The 21,595-nt window shown below is 35.1% G+C and overlaps 1 protein-coding gene across 1 annotated transcript in view; it reads right to left on the reverse strand.

Annotated features, from left to right (window-relative positions):
* Positions 1-21,595, reverse strand: part of CFAP54 (cilia and flagella associated protein 54) — a 299,509-nt gene that overhangs the window by 228,179 nt on the left and 49,735 nt on the right. Inside the window, exons 15-17 of the mRNA XM_031939791.1 lie at positions 15,376-15,449; positions 12,222-12,350; positions 6,793-6,919 (exon numbers count right to left, since the gene is read on the reverse strand). Coding sequence (XP_031795651.1) covers positions 6,793-6,919; positions 12,222-12,350; positions 15,376-15,449 — 330 coding nt within the window. The remainder of the gene's footprint in view (positions 1-6,792; positions 6,920-12,221; positions 12,351-15,375; positions 15,450-21,595) is intronic.

The raw sequence follows: 21,595 nt of genomic DNA on the forward strand, positions 1-21,595 counted from the left end.
AGAAAATACATAAAATAAAATACACAGAATTACAAAAGATAACAAATATGCTGAAATACAGTTATCAACTTCTTCTTTAAGTTCACAAGATCTTAGGTTTAAGAGTCCCCCAGCTACAGATTTTAAAACACACTTTCCTAATTTTTCCCAGTTGATAGAAAGAAAAATTGATTTGACAGCCAATTTCTACTGCTATATGGGATATGGAATTTCTCCTTTTATTTGCTAGCATGTACCTAACAAAAAATTAAAATTTAATTTTTACCTCACTTCTTAAATATATCAATAATTTGATGTTGGGAGATCTCCTTCCTGCTTTGTGAAATAGGAGCACCTATCTATTCACAGCAATAAAGAGAGAAAGAGAGAGAGAAAAGAGGGAGGAAGAGAGGGAGGGAAGGAGAGACAGACAGACAGACAGACAGACACAGAGAGACAGAGACAGAGAGAGACAGAGAAAGACAGAGACAGAGACAAATAGAGACAGAAAAAGAGAGGGAGGGAGAAAGGAGACATACACTTCTGCCTTGGCCATCTGACAATGGTAATAAGTTAGCACATTCTAGGCTACCAAAAGTTCTTAGCCTGTGGTCAGTTCACAACTATTACTGAAGTGTCTCCTATCAGTAAGTCAATGCTAGGTGCTGTGAGGATATGCAAACTGTGTGACTTGTTCCCTGGCCTTTTTAAGTTCTTAGCATTATTGGAATAAAGCTAACACATGAATAAATTTAATATGACCTTACTTGTTGTTGCTATTCATCTTTCACCCTCTTTTTTGTAGTTTTATTTTTTATTTTAATAGTATTTTATTTTTCCAAATACATGCAAAAATAAGTTTTTAACCTCCATCATTTCAAAACCTTGTGTTCCAAATTTTTCTCCCTTTCCTTCCTCCCTACCCCTTCCCCAAGACAGCAAGCAATCTGATAGAGGTTAAACATGTGCAATTCTTCTAAACATATTTCCATATGCAGCATCCAAAAAAAATCAGATCAAAAGGGAAAAAACACGAGAAAGGGGGGAAAAACAAGCAAACAAATAACAGCCCAGAAAATGGTGAAAATACTATGCTTTGATACACATTCAGTCAGTGTTTTCTCTGGATGTGGATGGAACTTTCCATCAAAAGTCTTTTGGAATTGCCTGAATCACTTCACTGTTGAAACCAAGTCCATAATAGTTGATCATCATATATATTATTACTGTGGACAATGTTGTCTTAGTTCTGCTCCACTCAGCATCAGTTCATATAAGTTTTTCCAGGTTTTTCTGAAATCATCCTGCTGATAGTTTCTTATAGAACAATAATATTCCATAACATTCATATACCATAACTTATTCAGCCATTCTCCACTTGATGGGCATCCACTCAGTTTCCCGTTTCTAGCCAGTACAAAAAGGGCTGCCACAAACATTTTTGCACACGTAGGTCCTTTCCCCTTTTTATAATCTCTCTGGGATACAGACCCGGAGAGACACTGCTGGATCAAAGGATATTCAGACTTTTACAGCCCTTTGGGAACAGTTCCAAATTGCTCTCCAGAATGGTTGGATCAACAATGTTTTAGTGTCCCAGTTTTCCCCCATCCCCTCCAACATTCATCATTATTTTTCCTATCATTTTAGTCAATCTGAGAGGTCATCCTGCATTCTCAAAAAGGCCCAATGACATAAGGAGGGTGGTGTCTTGACTTGCAAATGAAGTGGATTGAGTGAGGCAGGGCTGTGCAAAGTTACAAGCCTGGCTCTCCCTTCCATTGTTATTGGAGTCCAATGGCTAGACATAGGTCAGGATGCCTAGAGATGGTTCTGGAGGCAGTGGGAGACCTTGGCCTAGCTAAGATCTTTCCCAAGTCTCAGTTTGTCTGGGACAACACCCATTCAGTGATTTAAGGCTACATAAGAAATGAGGCAAAAGATGACCTAGTTTGCTTACTCAAAAAAATTTCATTCTGGAAGAAAAATACCCCCAGGATTTATGGTCAGAATAGAAACAATGGCAATTTGTTTCTAAGCCATTAAAATCCAAACAATGACCAAGTGAGCCAGGACTTATTATTGCCCCTGAAAGATGTACAACAAGACCACCAAGGAAGAAACAGTTCAATTCCTGTCTGCTCTTCAAAATACACCCTGAGTATTATGTTTTATGCACCAGTATTTCAGAAGCTTGGTATGAAACCAGAGCACATACAAAGGATAATGATCAGATAGATGAGGGGACTCAAAACTCTCCATGTGAGAAACAGCACTGATTCTAAAAATCAGAGGATCTGGCTTCAGATACTGCCTCCCATGTTACTACATCAGTTTCCTAATCTGTAAAATGTGGAGATTGAGACAGAATTATTCAAGATTTATAATGATGGACCTTCCCAAAAGCACTCCAGCATATTAGCTAAGGACAGTAAAGTTCTAATTGAAATGAAATGCTTTTGTTAACATTTAATGTCAACAAATTAAGTCTCAATTTCTCAAATGAATAACAGAATCTCTCAAAAGTATAAACGAGTGGTGAATCAAATTTAAAAGAATGATCAAAGGAAGGGTTTTTTAGGAATCTGTTGATTTGATCATATTCCTAGACAAAGCAGAAGGAACAAATGGAAAATAAAGATTTAGAAGAATAAGGGAATATATTGTTAAGGCAATATAGAAAGAAATCAAATAAAAAAAAATAGGGTTAGCCTTAGGAAAGAGCAGACATACTTCATCTGAGACAGAAGGGTAAGAGAAAAAAAAACAAATGATGATGGACAAGTTTGATAGACAAAACAGGGAGGTAGAGGGAGCACCCTCTGAGGTGAATCAGGCTCAAAAATTCTATAGGAAGCTAAGTCATAGGAAGCTGGGTATCTTGAATACAATAATTTATCTGCTAGAATGACCTTCCTACATAGGAGGCACTTAAAATATGATAATTAAGATGACTCTACAAAAAGACTCAAAAGAAAAAAATTTTTCACTTGTGTCCAAAAGATAAACTATGTATTTATTCTGAAAAAAAAGATACTATCCTCAACATTTAAAAGATACCAAAATTAGCAGGAGGGAATTATGGTGTAGTGTAGCTTATGGGAAGGAGGAATAGCCTCCTCATCTCAAGAAATGAACACTGCACAGAAGCAGCCCATTCCCATTTGGAAATGCTTTTCTGAGGCAAACCGTGGCATCTCAGTGAAAAATTATAACCAACTGTTATTTCCAAATTTTTAAATTATATACCATCACAGTAGTGTGAGAGGCAGTTTGATGTAGGAATAGACAGAAAGATATTTGATTGTATTGTCAAAGTCATTTCTTCCAGAAAGGGATGGATTCAAAGTTGTCACCAGAGCCAAGACAAACCTGGGTGTCCTCCAAGCAACTTTTAATATTGTGAAGATGTAGATCTGTAGTGGCAGGAGTTTAGCTTCCTCTCTAAGTGAAATCACAAGCCCACACCCTACCCATCCCCATATCATAGAACCACAGATTTAGCACTAGAAAGGACTCAGAACCAACCACCTTGTCCAACCCTCTCATTTTATCAGTGAGGGAGCTGAGATCCAGAGTTGTAATCTGCTCCAATTTACCAAAGCAGGGATGGGCAGAGTTGGGTCAAACGCAGGTCTTCTGGGTTTGATACATCACTCCCTACTGATCCCCCTTGCCTCAAAATAGAACATCCTCAAAAAGTCAACTAAGCCCCAGGAGAAGAATGTGTTGACTTGGTCAAAGCAATTAACCACTCACTGTTCAGCATGTCTTTAGGCAGCTATCTTTTAATTTACAGAAAACATGGTTATTTTTGCTTCTTCAACTGCTTTAACCAAGCCTTCAGAGTATGGCTAAGAATAAAATCAGCCCACAGGGGGAAATAATAAGGAGAGAAAAAAATCAAGGTTCCCAAAATTATAAGAGGGCAGTGGAGGCGAAAAGTACCACTCAATACAGTAGTACAAATTAATAAGGTAACATATACCTGATAATAAGGAATATGCCGTTAAAAACCTAAGTTGTTTATAATTTCAATTCCTGTTCTGTCAATGAGCAATCTGGGAGGTGCTCTGATATCATTTCACCAAAGACTGATTTCCATTTACTTCCCATTTTCCAATATATGCAATAATGAAGGGTGCTCTCAGGACCCAATTTAAGCTGTGATTTATGTATTATCTCTACTTCAAATCAGGCAAAGAGTTTTCATGGGGAACACTCTACAACCATTTGGGGAATCACAGCTGCTTTGAGTTGTATTATTTCAATTAACCAGTATCTGGATTAAATAAATTTTAGTGCACATAAAAATCTGACAAAGTCAGTCTCAAACTTGTAAAAGGAAGTAGATCTGAGGTCTAATCAGGGTAGAGTCTTCAATTCTATTCTCCAATTACTCAACGTTTTACAACAGAAAAAGTGTGTGTGTGTGTGTGTGTGACTATACGAAATGGAATCATGTAGGAACAAATAGAATAGTCTTGTCAAAAATGTAACCTAATGAAGGAAATAATTCAGGCTTGATTATTAACATCATTATCATTTACAATAACTAGCATTTATACAGTATGTTAAAGTGTGCAAAGCAATTTACAAATATTATCTCATTTGAGCCTCATAGCAACCCTGGCAGTTAGGTGCTATTATTATCCCTATTTTATAGAAGGGGAAAATGAGGCAGACAAAAAATTAAGTCTTCACAGAGCTAGCAAATTTCTAAGATCAATTTGAATTCAGGTCTTCCTTACTCCAGGCCCAGTGATCCATCCCCTGCACCACCCAACTGCCATTGTTTTCTGAATATAGCTGACAAACAATACTGATCATGTCATCAGCATGATTCCAAAAGAATAGTATCTAGTGTGGACTTTGTTTCCCCCAGAGAGGAATACAGTGTGGTAGGCTGAGAGCTGCTCTCTGAGTCAGAGAGAATTGGATTCGGACTCTGCTTCTGGTTCATCCTGAATATGTGAACCTGAGCAAGTGATTTCGGTTCTCAAGGCCCCAGATAACTCTCTAGGACCCTATATAGAAGCAAGTGGTGTTCTGCTTAGGTGGAAGAAGTTGCCTATTTCCTTGAAAACACAGGGTCATGCAAAAATAATTGAATGTCCAGCAGCATAAAGGGAACTTCCTGTTCCTCTCCCTAGCCAGACCCTGCTGAAATATCATGCTCATTCCCAGGGGGCACTGATAAAGTGAAGGATGACCAGGAGAAGACAGGAAGATGCACCCTTCTCTACTGTAATGGTCATTATGCCATTATTCACCCAATGATCCATGAGAGGATGTCCTAATGCTCTTGCACAAATGGCCTGTTTGAGTGTACACAGTAATGGCAAGATCATGTGATGATCAACTAAAATAGACTTGGCTCTTCTCAGCAATCTAAAACAATTCCAAAAGACTTGGGATGGAAAATGCCATCTGCATCCAGAGGGAAAACTAGGGAGACTCGGTGCAGAACAAAGCACGTTATTTTCACCTTTTGTTTTTTTCTTTCTCATAGTTTTTCCCTTTTGTTCTGATTTTTCTTTCACAATATCACAAATATGGAAATTTATTCCATAAAATCATTTTGGTTTTTAAAAAATGGTCTGGGTATTTCTCAGGACAAAGCCTCCAACCTGTTCTAAAAACAAGACTCTCAGCACCAGGAATTTTTTTTCTGGCTGTCTCCTATGCCTGAAATACTCTCCCTCCCCCATTCCAAGTACTGACCTGCCTGGCTTCAAGTCCTAACCAAAATCCCACCTTCTACAGGAAACTTTCTTCAATACTTCAATTCCATGTGAAGAAAAACTTATTAGTCATGACTAGAGTCATCAGAAAACATTGAGTTTTCTCATCCTGGAAGTCTTTGGGCAGAAGGAGACAGATTAGCATTTGCTAGGAGTGTGATACTAGGGAGCCAGACCAAGAGATGAGGGGGAAAACTGTGACCTTGTGGGATGGTGCATCCCATTCTAGGAGCCTATGTATTTTCAGATTCTTGCATAAAAGGCATCAGTATCCTACACACCTTCCCTGATCACAACCCATCCTCTCTACACTGTTACAACCAATTATACTCCAACCTTATTCCTCAGCCAACATCCTGCCATCCACATTGTGGCTACCAGAACATTGCTCCCTGGCTTTCCAGTTTGGGAACAACAATCAAAGCCACCATTAACACTGGAAAACATGTGTCATTCTATTTCTCTATTTCCTATAATTTCCAAACTAAAATACTTTTCCCTGGCCAAAATTATCATGTGTGTGTAGTCTTCTTTTAGAATGTAAGCTCCTTGTGGAGTTACATTGTCACAGCTTTGGTATTAATATACTCAGGCCTGAGCATAGTACTTAGCACACACTAAGTGCTTAATAAATGCTTTTTCATTCATTCATTTGGTAATATCATAGTCAAAAGAAATCCTTGATTTCTTCCCCTCTCAATAAGACCCAAGAAGTTTATATTACTATAATCTACTGTAACTCATAAAAATGTTGCTCATTTATTTAAATGTATTATTTCCTAGTTCATTGACACATTATTATAAGATTTATACAGGGTTTAAAATATTATTATGAATGAATCATTAATAACTCACATTTTAACTCTAATGGTGTGGTAGTACAAATCAATTAAATAGTCAAAAAAATAAGAGAAGGAAAGTAAAAATAAAAACATTAAAATTTAGCTCCCTAGATGTTAAAGAGTTGGAGGGAAAGAGTTACTTAATAGTCTTGTTAAACTAGTTCTAGGATTGGATTTGACCCAGAACTGCTCTAGCATCATGAAGCTACATGAATAATGACTAATACCTTTGAGTTGGTCAAGAAGCGCAACAGCGATCTGATGCTGAGTCATAATGATCTCCAATTGCAAGTCCATGATGAAACTATTGGCTGTAAATGGCTTGTCAACTTTTTCTTCTGTTGGAGGGATAACCTTTTGTCCATTTAAGTCACATGCAAATTAGAAGGAAACAGGGTTATCCAAACATTAATATGAGCAAACAGACATACATACAACCCAAACAAAAAACAAGAATCATATCTAAAATAAAGGACAAAATCATTCACCCTAATAAAAACCTTTTCCTCCCAGGGTCAGTGCCTGGAGAAATTGAGAGATGGTAATTTTGACTTTAGAGGATTCCCCTTTCAGTGTGTGTCATACTTATTTCCTATTCTTTTCACAAATCTTCCCAATCATATAGAATAATAGAGAAGAAACAAAACACAATCATAGAGCATCTGACCAATAATGACAGAATAAAAGAGAAAAAAAGATACAAGAAACAACTAGAAATGGAAAGGATTCTGAGAAGATGGTGGAGTAAGTTTATAAATTTCAAGCTTTCCAGATTTCCCCCACAAATAGAACAAATTTGCACCTCAGGGTGAATATAAACTGGTGAAAAACAAACACTACTTGGGGTATAACAGGGATTCTCCTAGGACTAAGGAGAAGCTCTGAAGAAAGACCCTGGGTGGGGCATTAACCAAGTAAAAAGTAAACACATCTAGTTTTGTAGAAACGCAGAGTGGGGAGCCCTTGATATGGCTGGAGGCTCAACAGGGACCACAAAACTTTCATTTCCTCGGACTGTTTATGGAGTTGGGGTCTGAGTCCAGGAAGACTGATGCTGACTGGGGATGCCAGGCCCACCTGTGGTGCAGAGACCCCATCCCAGATGAGAAGTAACCAGAACACCAGGAGTGCAGAAGCCCCAGGACAGGGACAATGCTGGCTGTGAGCACTTGCAGGAGTGGGGAGCTCTTAGGTTTGGGGTTCCTGGTCAGAGGGGAGAGCTGAAATAAAGGCAAAGGCATCACCCCGCCCACTCCACAGCTAGAGGTACTTCCACTAATACTTCTCATTTAATTAAAAAATAAAATAAAATAAACCAACAAAGACAAAAAAATCCAACCACAGAAACTTATTATGGGAATAGGGAAACCCAGAGTTCATCTTTTTACATGAAGTGTAAAAAAAAAAAACCCTCTTCTACCCCCAAAGAGTAACTAAAATGGTTACCTGCCTAAAAAAAATTTATAGAAGAACTCAAAAAAGACTTCAAAAATCAAGTGAGAGACAATGAGGAAAAGCTTTAAAAAAACTGTCCTAGAAAAACAAGATTATGAAAAAGATGTTAAGAACTAGAAAAGGAGATTCAGTCTCAAAAAAGAAAATAATTAGAATTGGGCAAGCCAGGGAAGCTACAAGGGAACAAGAAATAACAAAACAAAATGTATAGAATGAAAAATAGAACAGAACATGAAACATTTTATAAGAAAAGAAACAGATCTGGAGAACAAACCAAGAAGAGAAAATATAAAAATAATTGGACTACTTGAAAGCTCTAACTAAAATAAGAACCTTGATACAATAATGCAAGAAATTATCCAACAAAATTGAAGGGTATGTTAATGATAGGAGGGGAAAGCATAGAAAAAAATCCACTGAAAAATCCACTGACCACCACCTTAAAGAGACCCTTTGTGGAAAATATATGAGAATATTGGGGTTTTTTAAATTTTGATTTATTTAATTTTTCTCCAGTTATATTCAAAACAAAAAAAATTTACATTTTTTTTAATTTTTGAGTTCTAAGTATTCTCCCTTATCCCTACCCACAATTATGAAACCAAATGTGAATTCAGACAAAATATTTCCATAAAAGTCAAATTGTGAAAGAAAATACATCTCCTACCCTAATGAAAATAAAAACTCTCAAGAAAAATTAAGAGAGGGGGGAGAGAAGGAGGAGAAGGAAAAAGAAGAGGAGGAGGAGGAAGAGGAGTAAAAAGGAGGGAGGGAGAGAGAGAGAATGCTTCAATCTGTATTCAGACACAATAACTTCTCTGGGTAGGAATAGGATTTTTCATCAAAAAACCTTTCAGAGTAGTAGTCGTGGATTATTGTACTATTGAGAATAGCAAAGTCAGTTACAGCTGGTCATCCTACAACATTACTATTACTTTGAATATAGTACATTTCACTTTGTTTGAGTTCATGGAGGACTTTCAGGTGTTTTTTTTTTTTTCCCCTGGGAGCATCCTGCTCATCATTTCCCATAGAACAATAATATTTCATCACAAACACCTGTCACAGTTTAATTGAGTCATATCCCAATTAATGTGCATCCCTCAATTTCTAAAATTTTTGCCCTAAGAAGAGAGCTGCTATGAATTTTTTTGCACATATAGATCATTTTTCTTTTTTAAAAAATTTCTTTTGCTGAAATAGTATTGTCAAATTTAAAAAAAACAAATTAAAGAGAAAATTTTGCAAGAAACAAGAAAAAAATGATTCAAATATGTTTTTTCTACTTCATATAAAAAGATGAACCCTGGGTTTCCCTATTCCCATAATAAGTTTCTGTGGTTGGATTTTTTCATCTTTGTTGGTTTATTTTATTTCTAATTCTTTGGGACTTAGCAATGAAATGATTTATACTAGCAATCAAAAGAACTAGGCCTACAGCCAAAAATATCATATCTAGCAAAATTACCCATAATATTAAATGAAAAAATGTAAATTCAATAAATTTGCATATTTCCAAGACTCAAACCCTGAATTTAATTTTAAAAAATTTAATATAGAATAAGATAGAAATATAAGAGCCAATATCAAAGATTAATTTCAAGGAACTTAACATGAACAAATTGTTTTTAATGTGGAAATGTATTGCATATATGTAAGATTGACATCAGTAATTGGGTAGCTCAAAACAAAGATTGAAATAAAGTTGATGTTTATGACAGTGGGACAAAATTGTAGATCAATAGGCAAGGGATAAATGGGGAAGAGATGGCATAGGATTAGGTGGGGTACAGAAGGGTATTTAGATTAATAGGTGTGTAGAGGAATGGAAATGGGATGAAGAGGGAAAGAAAGGGTGGTAGGAGAAAATAAAGGAGGGATCCACAGAAAGGGGGTGGTTAAGTAATAATCGCAAAACAAGTTAAAAAGCAGAATTAAAGTTGAAGAGTTAGTAGGGATAGAAAATAAGAGATAGACACAATCACTACAACAAGAATCAGGAATAGAATTTATTAGGAAAAAAAAAAAAAAGTAAGGCTAGCAATCATTGGTCTTAGACAAAGCCAAACTTAAAGATTTACTCAAGAGAGAAATCTGCATTATTTGTCAGCCATTTTTATTGTTTTAGATGCATGTTTAATATGAGTAAATGTATATGTATACAATATATGTGTCTGAGTATGTGTGGATATGTATGCATTTAGGTATAAGTGCATACATATATATTTTATATATATATGTTGTGTAAGTGGGTGTATGAGTGTGACTATATGTGTGTACATATAAATATACACATATTTATATATGAATACATCTGTGCCTAACTTCTCCTACTTGGAGAAGTAGGAAAGGGATGAAAAAGGGGGAAAAAGAATAAAGTAAAAAGTACACAGCTGAGAACAAAAGAATAACCTTCAAGGAAAGAAAGAAAAGATTGATATTCATGAATATAATCTCCTCTATTATTATATATGCTTTCTTGAAATGGAAATTTATTGTTATATATTTTGAATCCTTCCTGATGTTCTGATGGGCACATGACAATGGTTTTTTGTTTTTTTTTTCTTTTCTGTATTTCTATTCTGTTTTTTTCTTATTTTCTATTCAGCTCAATAAAAAAAGAAACATCTAAAATTTGATTTCTTCCCAAAAGATCTCTGAGACCACAGCTTAAAAGGAAGAACTATCTGCAATGAACCATGGACAGGAATCTGCAAATTAAAGATCAAATGCAGTTAAGCAAACAAAAAAAGGCAGAAAAACTACTATTAAAAATTAAACCCTTTGATTAGGAAAACCCTATTCAAGAGCCTCTGTGGAAAAGATAATGATAAGTGCTGGAGAGGATGTGAAAAAACTGGGACATCAATGCATTACTGGTGGAGTTGTGAACTGATCCAACCATTCTGGAGAACAATTTGGAACTATGCCCAAAGGGCTATATAGTTATATAGCATACCTTGTGATCTAACATTGCTGCTACTGGATCTATATCCCAAGAGATTACAAAAAAAAGAGAAAAGGACTCACATGTACCAAAAATTTTTATAGCAGTCCTTTTTGTAATGACAAGAAACTGGAAACCGAATGAATGCCCATCAATTGGGGAACGACTGAATATGTTACCGTATACGAATGTGAGAGAACATTATTTGTTCTGTAAGAAATAATGAGCAGGCTGGTTTCAGAAAAGCCTGGAGAGACTTACATGAACTGATGCTGAGTGAAATGAGCAGGACCAGAAGAACATTGTACATAGTAATAGCAATATTGTGTGATGAACAACTATGACAGACTTAACTCTTCTCAGCAATACAGTGATCCAAGACAATTTCAAAAGACTTGGGATGGAAAATGCCATATGCATCCAGAGAAAGAACTATGGAGACTGAATGTAGATCAAAGCATACTCTTTTCACTTTTTTGTTTGCTTGTTTTTTCTTTCTTGTGGTTTTTTGTTTGTTTGTTTGTTTTGATTTTTCTTTCACAATATTACTTAATATAGAAATGCTTTGTCTAAGAACCCCAAAACTGGTCAAACAAGATGCAAATTTCTCACTCCTGAAGAGTTATACCATGGTATAAGTTATACCATGGGGCAGTGTCCTAAAAGCATGTCTTAACTAGCAAAGCAACTAATAGTTTTTTCACTTGCCTTCATAATAATTTCATCCTTCAAAATGTAGAGGTGCAAAAAGGGGAATATTCTACTCTGGATTTGACTTTCCCCAACAAAGAGAAACTGACTACCAGAAGACAAATAATAAAAAACTTGGGGCTGGAAGGAGAGAAGGGCAAGGTTCTCTTATTGAAATCTGCTATACAGAAAGAGAGGAAAGCCTGGAATAATCTAACATACATTCTTGATGTCTATGAGGAGAATCAATTTCAGAAAACGAATAGCTAAGATCCCATGAACTAAAAAATTATGTAAGAGAAATCAACTAAAGGAGGATGAGAAGCTCTCAAGCAGAGGAGAAAGGGAAAAAGAGAGCCAGAAGAAGGCAGTGAAGGAAAGAGAGAAAGGGGGAAAGAAGGGAGGAGGGAAAAGTAGAAGGAAAGACAAGAATCACTCATCTCATACCTACCTCAAAGTGGGTATCAGAGAGGTATGTGGCTGCCCACTCTTTCTACTTGTAAGATGAACCCTATTCCCAGAAATAATCCAGTTCTTTCTAAATAAAGAATTATATACTCTTACCTTGGTATAACAATGATCATATACTGATGTTCCATTGGGCAATGTAGTTCTTGTACGAGACATCCCTATCATCGTAATGGCTTGGCCGAGAACCTCATAAGCCAAAAGTAATTGCTCTTCAGGTGATTTCTAAAAATGAAAGACAAAGATATTTTCCTGAAAAAATTGATGTAAATTTTTGGGAAGTTCTTTAAAATAAATGGGATACAAACTTTAAATCTAATTTTAATCCCCATCCAAAGATAGCATTGAAAAAAATTTTATGCATAAGCATTATTGGAAAATTACTTATATTTCTTTAAGACTGATTTATCTTTAAGTATTAATTGTGCACAGAGCTGAAAATCATTCTCCTAACAAGATATGCCATGTTTTTTACTAAGAAAAATGAAGCGTTTCTTCAAAAATTTTTCTTTATGTTATTTTGACTTATTAAGTGACAGCAAAGGCAGGTTTTAAATTAATTTAAGTCAAAGCTTCTTAAACTGTGGATTGTGACCCCACATAGAGTCACGTAACTGAAGGATTAAGTCACAAAAATATGATTTATTAACCAGCAAATGTTTTATAGTATATTTTATATATTACATATATGTTTACATATAAACATATGTAGTATTTAAACACATACTAGTTATTTTTAAATATTTTATATACTTATATACCCAGGGTCATGTAAAATTTTTTTCAACAAAAAGGGATCACAAGTGGAAAAAATTTAAGAAGTCCTGGTTTAAGTGATGGAGCTGAAATGAAGACAATTTTTATTGAATGAATTTTTTAAAAAAGCATTTCCTTTGTACAAAGTACTTTCCTAACTTCTGGGGATATAAATATAAAAGCAATATAATCTCTACCCCTGAGAAGATTCTAAAAGGCAAGGAAGTAACACAAATACAGCAGTGGTGACTAAGAAGGCATTCTTTTGTCTTGGAAGTAATAGTGATGGTGAGTAATGCAGTAACAAACATCCCATCCTGTAGCAATGGCAGTATTGATTGATTATAATTCCAGAACTGGAAAGATGGTGAATGGACAGACAGAAAGAACAGTGAAGTGAAGCATGGCTGAAGTCACAACTTCTATGTGGTAGATCCATAACCATCCCAACCAGAACCAGAACCAGAACCAAAAAGGGCAAGCACTACTGCAAATTCAGAAATAATGCTTTGAAGATAAGCCATTATTATATATAATAGGAATTGACAATACTGCTGTATAACATTTTAGCTAGAACAATTTGCATATATTTTACGACTATTTTTATTGTGTAAATGAAAGCATAATCGTATATAAAGTAATTAAACAAGTGTCTGAATTTACCAAAGAGAAGCTGCCATCTATAAAAAGGGAGAAAAAAAGAAACTTTATATATTCACTGATAATTATTCTTAGATAATGTTTTCTACATCAAAAAATAATAAAGCTTAACAAAAGACATTTTGAGTGATTTCCAGCAATCCCATAATCCTATATCCATTTTAAATCAGATAATCCCTATGCTAAATCACAATTCTTGAATTTAGTCAAAGAAAAGCTAGAGTAGATCCTATCCTTTTGTCTCCCTAAATCTCTCAAATCATTTGAACTATGAGGAGCTTTGATGGTTAGTACAATAAAATTATTTTAAAAGACATATTAAACAAGCTATTATAATCTTGAAATTTTGAAGTTTTTTACGTGTTGAGAATTAAATATAAAGATTAGTGGTTCGAAAGGAACTGTGGAATTTTAGCAGGAGAAAAGAAGATACTTAGTGGGGATAGAAAGTTATCACATATCTTACGGGTTTTTATATAGAAGAGGGGTTAAGTTTAATAAATTTGTCTCCAGAAGGGAAACCCAGGATAAATAGATAACATTAAAGAGAGGCATGTTTTGGTTCAACATAAAGAGATCCTAGCATTTGTAATTACCTGAAAGTGGAATATACTTTCCTGGGAAGAATTAAACTGCATTTTTATCTTAACTAAAAATATAAATAAAAGGTTGTTATTCAGTAGTTTCATTTATGCCTGACTCTTCATGACCCCATTTGGAGTTTTCCTGGCCAAGATATTGGAGTGGTTTGCCATTTCCTTCTCCAGCTTATTTTGCAGAGGAGGAAATTGAGGCAAGCAGGGTGAAGTGACTTGCCCAGAGTCATACAACTAAGAAGTATCTGAGACTGGATTTGAACTCAGGAAGAGAAGTCTTCTTGACTTTAGGTCTGGAATTCTGTACAGTATGGTATCACCCCAGCTTCCTTCCTAAAAAATAAGTTTCCTCTAATAAAATCATAAAATCCTTCTATCACATTCATCCTTAGGGTCTAACATGATACCCAGTGAATTGTTAAGGATAAAGGAAGTGACTAAGAAATATTGGGTTAATTGAAATATACAAGACTGTGGTCATTCCCATAGAAGGGATAATCAACTGCTCTCAATTTGATTTGGACCAAGGCAAAAGTGGTTGATTAGATAATGTCTTAATAACTGAATTAAATACGCCATGAGTAATCTGACTGATTACTTCTTAATCAGCCATTATAATGGCTTAAAAAATATCACTTCCTTCCTTTAGACCTAGACCATAAATGAAAATGATTTTCATTAATAGAAAATCATTGTCTGCACACATTAAATTCAATTCAGAAAGCACTTGTAATCCAAAAACATTCACTGTAACACTATTTTTTTTAAAAAGGCAATGTTCAGAAAATTATAGGAAATACAGAATCGTAGCACATGTATATAAACACTAATTCACAACACAAAATCATGTGGCGATCTTGTTTGGTTTCTTTTAACAAAATGAAAAAATTAAGATGGCTATTGTAGTGTTATAATATAGTATTATATAAGGTCAGCATCAAAGTCAAGAGTACCTCTGACTTTCACTGCCTGTATCATCTTGGGCAAATCACTGGATCTTTCCAGATAGACAATCGATATGGGTGAAATGATAGATAAAAGCCAAAGTAATATTTTTTAAAGTTATGGATTATATTTTTAAGAACCAAGAACCTAATAAATTCTAACATTTAAATTCTAAAAAGTTTTCCATAATTAATCTTTTAACTAAAGAAAATCTGGCCTTATATAATAAAATATAAGCTCTGGATTTTTTTACATGTTTTCTCAAATGTTAAATACAGGTAATGAAGTCTTACCTTTAATATTTGAAGAATATCAGAACAACCTTTTTGGAAGAAGTTTTGGTCAAAATAATTTTTGTTTCCAAAGCCTTTAAGAGGAAAAAATAGAAAATGCAAAATCAGTGCCAAAGGTTTCCTTCCACCTGAATGTGTTTAGTCCAAGCTCTGTCCATGTGACCCGACAGTATTCTCCCCATGGTCTATGCTGTCATCACTCTATCACCCCCAGAACATTATACATTTTCTTATTTACTCCTCTCATTTCCTCTGCCCTGCCCCCCCAAACCCTCTTCCACACTGTTCTACCAATTAATTTTCTGTCCAACTCAACTCCTACCCTTTCAGTGATACTTCTCCTCTCCTCCTCTCAACTCTCAGAAGACCCCTCCATCAGTTAGGTGACAAAGGACACAGAGCACTGGGCTGTAAGTCAAGAAGAGCTGAGCTTGTGATGCTCAGTGAAATGAACAGAACCAAGAGAACAGTGTACATAGCAACCACAAGATTATAGGATAATCCACTGTGATGGACTTGGTTCATTTCATCAACGAGGTGATTCAAGGCAATTCCAACAGGCTTGTGATGGAGAGAGCCATCTGCACCCGGAGAGAGAACTATGGAGACAGCATAGCATTTTCATTTTTGTATTGTTGTTGTTGTTTGTTTGTGGTTTTTTCCCCTTTTGATCTGATCTTTTGTGTGCAACAGGACAAATGCAGAAATATGTTTAGAAAAATTGCACATGTTTAACCTATATTGGATTGGTTGCTATCTAGGGGACAGGAGAGGGAAGGAGAAAAATTTGGAACACAAGGTTTTGTAAGGGTGAATGTTGAAAACGATCTTTGCATATATTTTGAAAAATAAAATACTATTAAAATCAAAAAGAAGAAAGAAGGAAGAGGAAGAAGGAGGAAGAAAAGGGAGGAAAGAGGGGAAAGGAGCAGTAGGGGGAAGGGGGAGAGGGAGATGACCCAAGTTCAGAAATTACCTCACTCACTCACTAGCTGTGGGATCCTGGGCAAGTCACTTAACCTTTGTCTGCCTTAGTTTACTTATCTGTAAAATGATGATAATAAAAGCTACTTTGATGGTTGTTGTGATCAAATGAGATAATCATAATGTGATCAGCGCAGCATTTGGCACGTACAAGGTGCTTAATAAATATTTATTCCCTTTCTCACTCTTCTGGTAGGACCCTTTGTATCTCTCCTGAATCCTTCAATATTACTTTATATTCTAGTTATTTGAGAACTTAATAATTCCCCTCCTAGAACAGAGGCTCCTTGAGGACAGGAACTATGAGAGATTCACCTCTGCAGCCTTTTTTTTTTTTTTAGCACTACAGCACAGCATACAGCAATCACTCAAATAAGCCTTTGCTGAACTCTGAATAGAATTTGATTAATTCCTCAAAAAAATTATTTTTACATATAAATCAATAGCAAGAGTTTTGCAATTCAATAGTTTCCAATCCAACGATAAAATGCAAGCAATCCATCTCCATGTTACAGTAGAAAGAGTACTGGCTTTTTTTTTTTTAATCTGAAGGCTTAGTTCAAATCCTGCTACCTGTGTGACCCTGATCAAGTCACTTCAAGTCACTCCTGAGCCTCAATTGCCTAATCTATAAAATTATGGGTTGGACTTGGACTCTGAGGTCCCTTGTAGTTCTCAATCTGTGAATCTTATGATTTCTTAAGTGATAAATAATCTGTATCTTTGAATACAGCCTCATAATTATATCTTTACAAAACAGTAAATTCATCTTACAAAATCATAGTATGAAAGATGTATTTTAATTATGATCTTTTTCCATTTTAAGCAACTTAAAATTTCAGAGATCCAGCAGAACCTTGTTAAGCCTGTCTTGGCATTCAGCATTTGCAAAGCATTCCCTTCTGCTCTAGGGGGTGGTCTGTGGGGGATGAGAAAGAATAATGGACTTAGAATCAAAATCCTGATGGTTCTATCACTTAATTCCGATGTGACCCTGGCAAGTATCTATTTTTCTGAAACTCAGTTTTCCAAATCTATAAAATGGGAGAGCTGGACTAAGTGATTTTAAGGCTTCAATGACTCTGCCTGACTTCCTACAGCAGTAAACAGCAATCTATTTCAAGGATTGGGTGCATTCCTACTCACCTTTGTCAAGCAGACAAAAATGAGGTGAGAAAAACAATATATTTGTTTTCACTCAACTGATGGGACCAAGTCAGTGTTCCAAAACTTTTAGGAAAGGAGAGGTCATGCTTAAGAACTGAAAGAGGTCAGAGGCTTACAGAGTCTTCAGCTATACACCTGCTTTTTTTTTTTTTTCTTGCTGAGGCAATTGGAGTTAAGTGACTTGCCCAGGCTCACACAGATGGGAAATGTTAAGTGTCTGAGGCCAAATTTGAACTCAAGTCCTCCTGACTTCAGGGCTGGTGCTCTATCCACTGCGCCACTTACCTGCCCCTACACCTGCTTTCTTAAAGAAGAAAATTGGAAGATGCTGGATATGAAGAATGGTAAATATTTTCTCCAAAAAAGTAACTATGCTTAGTTAGTGATGTGAGATTCATTATTCAATCAGCTTTCTACATGTTACAAATCATTCATTAGTTACATCAGAGTAGAGGAAAAACCTCAAATACTTCAATAGCCAGTGAGTTATCAGAAGATTCATGTATTCTAAATAAGAGGCAAAGTATCTGGGCAGGACCACTCCCACAAGGAAGGAATTTATCTGGAGACTATATGATCACCAGGATTCATTTTAAAGATGCCCTTAAAGCTTCACAAAAAGAAAAGAGGGGAAAGCTCTCATGGTACTAGTCTGTAGATTATTTTGAAAAAATGTACACTGATTCAATATAGCAAAACACACATGAAGATTCACTTCTGACAAGGAGTCTTTCATGCATATTTAAAGATCACCGAAATCAGATATAATCACAAGGATAGATTTATTGAATGGGTCTCTGAATTTTCAATAACATGCAAGGCACAAAAATGGTAAACAAATGCTTGCCAGAGATATTCATCACTGTCAGGAAGGAGGTTCAGAAAGAGACTAAAAGGAAAAGGAGTTATTATAAATGGTGAAGACCTACAGATGTTCCTATCAGAGATGACATTGTTCTGATTGCAGAAATACTACTGTTCCTCCTGAATGTGAGTCTATCAATCCATCCAGGAAAAAACAAATGCAGAGTGCACATTGGTCGGAAGGATTCTCCCCATCCTTCAACACTACTTAGTCTCAAGCAAGGAAAGGATGAGGTGGGGGAAGGGAAGGAACAGGAGATAGGAAAAGAAAGGAGGGGAAGTGGTGGCCGGGAAGGAAGCCGATCAGCACCACTTGTACATTAGAAAAAGTTGAAAAAGTCAGAGGTCACAAAATCCTAAGACCACCCAGACTTGAGTAAAGGTCTTTAAGGGGCGTGGTACAAAATAGAAAATGCATAATTTTAAGGATGAATTAATTCTGTTTCTTAAAGGATCTAAGTATTTCATGCTCTCATACATTTTGTAGAAATTGCTTGGGAAATGTTCTTTGATTGCTACAGATAGAGCCGATTACAAATCTCACACAAATATCCACATTACAGAAATACTATTGCCAATTCTTCCACCCTAGCTACAAATGGAAGCAACTATTCTGGAATTATGGGAATAGTGACTCAAGCATATGTATCCTTTGACTCAAAAATTGGACTGCTAGTACCCCGAGTGATCAAAAATAAAAGTTCCATTTATGCCAAAATATTTACAGCAGCACTGTGTGAAATGTAAATAAAGCACAGACTAGGGGATGGTGAAACACATTATGGCATATGAATGTAATAGATGTTATTATACCATAAGAAACAATGGACATAGACTGCAGAAAAACATCAGAAAATTTATACAAACTGATGCAAAGTGAAGTGCACAGAATTAATAAAATTATGTTCCCAATAACCAAAACAATGTAAATGGAAAATTTAATTATAAAACCAAAACTGAAAGTTATGAATTGAAAATGACCAAACTTCACCTCAAAGAAGAGATATTTAATAGTACCCTACCTGTACACCAATAAGGGAACACTGCAGAGGACATCAGACTTTTTCAAATCATTTGTTTTGCCAAAATGATATTTTCCTCTTTTTTATTTTGTTACAAGAGATAACTTTCTGGTGTATATAGATATATATAATGGAAAATATAAGTGATATAAAAACAATAACCATACAATGTGTCTTTTTAAAGAATTTTCTCCACATGACATTGATCCTTTGTGTGATATTTTGAAAAATACAAGACTACCATCCAAACATTTTCATCTAAATGGAATACTCCAGAGAGTCAGCAGACTTTTGCTTTCTGTTAGTTATATCAAAAACTAGTTTGTGGTCATAGCCACATATTATAATATGACAAAACAATGTTATTATATAGTACATGATATTAGGTTATAATATTATCATGTAATATATAATACTGGTCAACATTATGCTCATCATGTTGTTTTTTAATCTGGAGCCCATGAGTAGATTTCAGGATGCCCATGAACTGGGATGGGAAATTTTATTTGCATTAACCTTTGGCTTTCTTTGTGATCCTCTGAATTATGTCTTATGCCTTAAAAAATAAACATGATTCTGAGAAAGGACTCAGACTCTGCCAAAGGGGTCCTGGACACAAAAAAGGTCAAGATCCCCTGCTCTAGTGACCTTGACTCCTCCACAACATTTTGAGTGGTTAAATGACAGACATCAAAGAGATAATAGTCTCTTTTTGGAAAAACCAGAAAAAGAGAAAGCTCAATCTGAGCAAATCAGATGATTTTTTTAAAAATTTCTCCAGTATTTGAAAAGGCTTAGTAGTAATATACTGGACCCAGAGAAAAAGTATTTCCTATCAACCTTACATGATGTTAAAAAATCCAAATTGATGAACACATTCCATAAATGGAAAATAAGAAAACAGTAGCTTCCATTAATGTCTCAGCTTTATAGGATGAGGTATTCCCACTTAACTTACTTGAAAAAAAATATGTATAATCTTGGCCCACTTTTTTGAAACAAAAACAGCTTTTGGATGTTAAACCTTTTGAAATTTATGATCCAGGACTGAAATTAGCCACATTAAAAAGCTTCTGTTTCCACAAATAAAATGCTTCTCCCAAAGCCAAGAAGCTTAAGGTATTAAATGTTATTTCAGGGATGCTGACCATTGATCCTTTTCTTATACAAAGTTACATTTATTTTAAATGGACCTTGTTCTGTCTGTTTTCTTATTTTGTTTTTTCAACATTTTCTCAGTCTCTGACTCGTACTTTGTCTAGTCACTAAAGGAAACAGTATGCAACACTTAAGATATGTTGAGAAAGTTAATATGGTTTAGGATTTCTTATGTCTGAGCTACTTTAAAAATTAATTTGAATCAATTCTGTTTGTCTCTACAGCCAACTCTTAATTAAGCATATTAACTGAGGAATGGACATGTCATGAAAAACAAAATACATAAAAGCAAAGCCTTATACTAGAGATGCAAGAAAGAGCAAGCTCTCACCTGTTTACTGCATCACTGCCTCATAATGGAAGCAGAAAAAAAGCCATAAGGGATGCATTATAAACTCATCAATTTTTCTAAATCAATTATAGTTTTCTAATAGTTATTTTGAATCAAGGTTATTTAAGTTATTACTTTTCCACTGCAATTGGCCAATAAACATTGATTATTTGATTAAAATGTATATTGCTTAGATTATGACAAACAGTTAAATAGGAAACATATTGAGTTATTTTATTTCAAATGAACAATGAGCTAGTGCGGAATGGAATAAGGCAGCAAATTTCATTAAAAAATTATGCATCATTGTCAATTATCTAAGCTGCTCTTTCGTACTCCAAAATTCTCTCCCTCTCCTTTGCTCTCCCCTCTCCTCCCCACCCCTCTCTTCCCCCTTACATATGTGTATGTATGTACACATACATATATAGGATATAGGTATAGCTACAGATATATGTCTATACAGATATGTAAATATATATAGATACATTTATACATATATGTGGGCATATTTGTAAAGACTATAATATAAAATCTATATATTTAAGGATGAATACTCTGATGATGTCATGTGACTGAGAATCATAAATATCCATAATTTTACTCCCCAAAAAATCAAATTTTTAAAGATGACCCAAAAAGCAATGGAGAAATGAATAATGGGTATAATTGGGTCTAGAATATTACCAATTGT

Source organism: Sarcophilus harrisii, chromosome 5 (assembly GCF_902635505.1).
Source record: "Sarcophilus harrisii chromosome 5, mSarHar1.11, whole genome shotgun sequence".
NCBI classification, from domain to species: Eukaryota; Metazoa; Chordata; class Mammalia; order Dasyuromorphia; family Dasyuridae; genus Sarcophilus; species Sarcophilus harrisii.